At 44.0% G+C, this 5,550-nt stretch overlaps 1 protein-coding gene across 1 annotated transcript; it reads right to left on the bottom strand.

Annotated features, from left to right (window-relative positions):
* Positions 1 to 1,414: 1,414 nt before the first annotated feature.
* On the bottom strand, positions 1,415 to 4,697 carry LOC123139938 (receptor-like protein EIX2). The gene has a single exon (XM_044559652.1). It carries the CDS (start codon positions 4,476 to 4,478, stop codon positions 1,638 to 1,640), a length of 2,841 nt encoding a protein of 946 aa, XP_044415587.1. The 5' UTR covers positions 4,479 to 4,697; the 3' UTR covers positions 1,415 to 1,637.
* Between the last annotated feature and the right edge of the window lie 853 nt (positions 4,698 to 5,550).

Here is a 5,550-nt window from a genome sequence, read left to right as displayed (position 1 = left end):
CCCAGATCCAACACGACGGCTCCGCCCCTCCTCTGGCAAAGCGGCCGCGAGATGCAGCAGAAGCACCCCGAGGAGCTGATTCGAGGCCTTGGTGTTCGATCAATCTATACACTTTTGGAGCACCATATTGATGGAACCTCGAGCACTCTGCTGATCCTGGGGCTTGCTTTGCTGAAACAGAGACCCTTATATCATACTCCCTCCGTTCGAAAATACTTGTCATCACAAAGAATAAAAAGGGATGTATCTAGATGTATTTTAGTTCTAGATGCATCTCTTTTCATCCAATTTGGTGACAAGTATTTTCGGATCGAGGGAGTATACTGTATCTCCTTTTGCTTGTTTGCTTGTGAAACAGGGAGCGCCTACTTTCAGCATTGTTTTAGTACCATACGAAGCGCCCACTGGCAATAGGATTTTCCAACTGTGTGAGCTCGCATGAGACTGAAGACCAAAATGTCTGCTCAGTTCATCCGATTTTCCCAAGGATAAATATATGAATAATTCCCCTTGAAAACAAGTACTTACGGAAGTTAGTGTTGACTCTGGCATGGTATAAAATAAGTCTGCCGTCATATGACCCAGCGATCAAAGCAGTTTGTGACTGCTCACGTTTTTTCTCCCTTGTTCTACATGTCCATCGTGAGCACCAGCGGATTTATACTACTAGTACTTGTTATCCTGTACTGGCTTCAGCTCCTGGGTGCCAAAATCTCCATTTTTGACATGAAACAAACTGCAGGCATAAAAATAATAATTATTTTCTTAATTTCACTATTGCTTCTGGGGCATTCTGTAACGACCAACGGTGCAGGTGTGGTCACGCTCAAAAGGCTCCATGGGATTTAACTGGTCAGCTTGCTTGCAAACACCGAAGGTTGGCATGATCGCGTCATACAGTTTACTGACCAAAGTAAATAAATGTCAGCTCAGATGACACTTCAGAGTAGCATGAATAAGTCTACAAGCACCTGTAACCACCAAAGATAAAACATACACTTATCTCTTCTTAATTTCACTTTTACCTTTTGGGCATTCTATAACCACCAAAGATGCATGCGTGGTCGCACTCAAAGGGCTCCAGAGTCACCCTCCTCCGAGTGCTTGGACTGGTCGGACTCGAGCTTCTCACTTCACTGGCAAGCACAGGCATAGTCGAGTCGGTACAGTTTGCCTCACCAAAATAAAGAAATGTCAGCTCAATGGAAGCTTCAGATTTACATGAATAAGTCTACAATCACTGATGGTGAACAGGGCTTTCTTCCTCTTGCCTTGAGAGATATCTTATCACTCTCTGGGAATAGATGATACAAAGCAAACCGAACAACATGAAAAAGGCACAGTGCAGTTTTGGGGCTGTATATTTTTCTTCAGCTTAAACAATCCAGCAAAACAGATACATACACTTGACCTGTTAAAGTACAGACATACTCAAATACCAATACGATAAAGTACAAACGTTGAGCCAAGGCTCATTTAGAACTACAAATAGAGATACGGTGCAAACAAACAAATAATAGTACAATACAGTACCAACAACCAGCCAAGGCTCATTTAGAGCTACAAATAGGGAAATGGTGCAAACATACAAATACTATTTAGATACAAACAATTCGCTTGCCGTAGAGTTGGGCGCTTCATGGTGCACCGTCTTGAGTTTTCTCCATCATGTGAGCCCACCTTACAGCCACTTGCACATAAACCATGTCATACATCATATCAACAAACTGGAAGAAGGCAGCCCTCCATGTTCTCTTCATCAACATGGTGCAGAAAACTGTCCACAGACCCACCACAAATCCAATGCTCATGGCAAGATAGACAGATGGCATATGCTCTAGATCTTCAAGGCCACTTTGCTCTGCATGATGTGTTGAGCAGTTCCTGCCAACCGGATCTCCACAAAGACCAGGGTTACCGATGTAGATGTACATCTGGTTGCCAAGAGTTTGTAGCTGTTGTCCGGGTGGTATTGCACCGGACAGATTGTTGTATGACAAGTTCAAGTGGCTCAAATAAGTTAAAGCTGACAAACTTGATGGTATTGCACCAGAAAACTCATTGAAGGATAGGTCGAGTGAGTCCAACTGCCTTAAATCACCAATTTGGTTTGGGATTGCTCCTGTGAGTTGATTATTTGACAAGTTCAGATTGTTAAGCCCAATGAGTAGAGTTGTCTCCTCCGGAACATGTCCTGTCAAAATATTACTTGACAAATCAAGAATCACTAGCAATTTGTAGATTACAAAGGTATAGTTACGCTTTTGGTCCTTTGTGTATACTGGGATGCTATCTTCAAAATTGTAATACTCCGTGTCCTGCGACACCACTGTCATCATTGCCTTCAGGTTTGACAAAGACCATGGTATGCTTCCTGTTATCTTGTTGTGTGCTATGTCCAAATAATGAAGACTGTCCAGGGAAGTGAGATTCTTAGGAATATGGCCGCTGAACATATTTGATCGCAGTCTTAATATTTTCAGATGTGGCATTTTTTCTGGCAACCATTCAGGCAATCCTCCAAATAACCAATTGTAAGAAAGATCAAGGAACATTAACCTTGACGACCTTTGAAGAAATTTAGGGAATTCACCAGTGAGACCGTTGTTATTCAGGGCTAAGCTTAGCATGTCAAAACCAAATTGATTCATAGAGTTTGCATCAGATTCCTTCCAACACTGCATAATATCTCCTGTTAAATGGTTTCCTGATAGGTCCAACCTATTCAGTTTAGTCAATTGGCATATAGATGACGGGATGGTGCCTGTAAGTTGATTATTTGCAAGCAACAACTCTCCGAGTAGTGGGGCATTCAGCTCTGATGGCAATGACCCAGTGAAATAGTTTGAAGATAGGTTTAGTCTTGATATATTTATAGGTAAATGTGGTACTTGGCCCGTAAACTTATTGGACCCAAGATATATGTGGTCAGCTGACATGTGTTGTAGATCTCCCGGTAATGAGCCATGCAATTTTTTTCCTGATGCTTGCAAGAATGAAGCTCGGGAAAATGTCACCCAAAACCAATCAGGAATAACATCATCTAGATTTGCATTACTGAGAACAAGAACATCAATGTCAGATTGCCATCTAAGCCACTCTGGAAAACTGGGGCCCAGTTGGCATGAACCGAAACCTGCAACCTTCAATCTAAATGGAGGAACCCATTTGTGTTTGATAGCTAATCTCAAAGAGTTGTATGACAAGTCCAGATACTCTAAATTCAGTAGGCCCGCAAAATGCTCCTCTGTGAGCACACTGCTAAATTTATTATAACTGAGGTCCAACATTTTTAAATTACGGAGTGCTCCAACTCCTACAGGTAGAGGGCCAGTTAACATGTTTTGAGATGCTTGAAGAACGGCGAGACCTGTCAAGTTCCCAATCCAAATGGGTAGATTCTCGGTCATATTTGCACCCTGCACTGACAATTCTTGCAATGTATGCCATGCACACTTTGGCAATCGCTCCATGAACTCCCCTATGCTCGAACCAGTGTTGATACCGCTAAACCTCATTATTGTCAAATTGCACAGATTATCTAATTTGTTTGGTATCAGACCCACAAGGTTGTTCCCACTGAAGTCTATGACTTGAAGGGACGTCATGTTTGCCAAGTTACTAGGAATGGCCCCTTCCAAGCCGGAATCTTGGAGGTAAAGTTCCTTGAGGCTTATGAGATTCCAAAACCATGCGTGCTTGAGTGAATTAGTATAGAATTTGTTATAAGACAAATCAAGTATCTCGACATGTGTGAGGTTGGAATGTGACATGCTAGCAGATACGGGAAGATTGAGTTCACAGAAGCTCAAGCGAAGCACTTTAAGAGAAGGAAGCATGTTCACCGTCTCAAGCCAATCCTCGGCAGAACTAAGATCAACACCGCTCATGTCGAGATGGACCAAAGAAGAAAGACGTGGCAACCATGCAAGATTCACTGAGTAACTATCCGAATGAAAAGAATTCCCACTGACATCTAGATATTGCAACTTTGAGAGATTGCCAAGTTGGGAAGGTATTCTTTCAGTGAATCCATACGAGAGTTTGAGATACCTTAGGTTCTTGAGAGAAGCCAAGAACACAGGGTTGCTTGTGCCGTTGAAGTAATTCCAGCTCAGATCAAGATACCTCAGGTGTTGTAAAGTAGCCAAAGAAAAGTTCATCTCCCCTGCCGACAAGCTGAATAAACTGCTCACGTAGCCATACATGTCGATGCTGCGGAGGCTGACCTTGATGATATGGCCAGTTCTGTTGCTGCAACGGACTCCCTTCCATCGACAGCAGTCGTCGCCCTGCCATGATGACAGGCGACCATCAGGGTCCAAGAGGCTTGCCTTGAAGGACAGAAGCGCATCTCGCTCGCCGCCGATGCAGGCTCCTGATGCAGTCGCTTGACCATGGGAAGCGGATGCTGCTTGGAATATCAATAGACAAAGGAGCAGTGCAGTTCCTCGGATGAGGACTGCAAGCTTAATCATGTTGGTCAGAAATGGCAGATGGATATGAGACAGAGCAACTTCTCTCTTATTCCAGTTCCACCACAAGTCCCCAGCTGCAATATAGGAGTATCGTCTTGTGATGCATACTTTTCCTGTAGTCAAGTTGTAGCTAGAATTTGTTAATTGGGACAGTCAACAATGATAGGCTGGGGTTGGAATTTCTACCCAAGATTCGGTCATTAGCTTGGACCATGGATTTTTTTCAGTTCTCCGTTGGAGATAAAAGGAGTGAACTAGTTTGGACACTCGGGAAAAAGCAATCAGACACCATTGTGTCACGTCTACAAAATTAAAAGAAAATTCAGAAATTGCCATTGTTCCTTAGAGTGAACAGAAATTAATTGACAGTTAGTTCTTCAGCACTCGCACCTTCATTTTCTTAAGAGTGAACAGAAATGGTGCACACAGGCATGCAAAAAACTGCTCCGTAATTTCTCTCATAATACGGTAGGAGGGGACCTTGTTGGCGTCGAAGCAGGAGTCAACGGAGGCGTCTTCAGTCGGTGTCGTCGTCCATTCCCATCCGCCCCACCACCGCGACACCGCCTGCCTGCTGATCGAACGTCGCTCATTAGTCTAGCGCGCCCCAACTCCCCCAGTTCACGGTGGCGAGGCGTGGAGTTTGACGGCGGCAGAGAGGTGGGTGGGAGTGGGAGAAGAGACAGGCGGAGCGCGGCCAGACCACGGTGGCGTGCCTGTCATCCACAAACTGGGCCAGCATTTTAGATGGCCAGATGGGCCAGGCAGGCATCACGTCGGCCACCTGCCCAATTCTTTTTACCCCTCAAAAAAAAAAGATTTATTTTTTACCCCTCAATTTGTTTTTTTTGCTTATGTAAGGTTTGCATTGTACCCTGTTACAAGATGAGTCCAAACATTTCCCTACAAAAAGATGGCTTCAAACGAACCGGAATCACATGGGATATGGGAGAAGAGATAAAATAAAAACACCGACAAACGCGCAAAAGGGGATAAATGAGAGGGGTCACTCCGAGGAGATGGACGTCCTCGAGTATAGTAGCAGTCGTAAAGAAACTTCCACTTGCAATTT

Source organism: Triticum aestivum, chromosome 6B, assembly GCF_018294505.1.
Source record: "Triticum aestivum cultivar Chinese Spring chromosome 6B, IWGSC CS RefSeq v2.1, whole genome shotgun sequence".
NCBI lineage: Eukaryota > Viridiplantae > Streptophyta > Magnoliopsida > Poales > Poaceae > Triticum > Triticum aestivum.
This window is presented reverse-complemented; position numbering and strand designations above follow the sequence as displayed.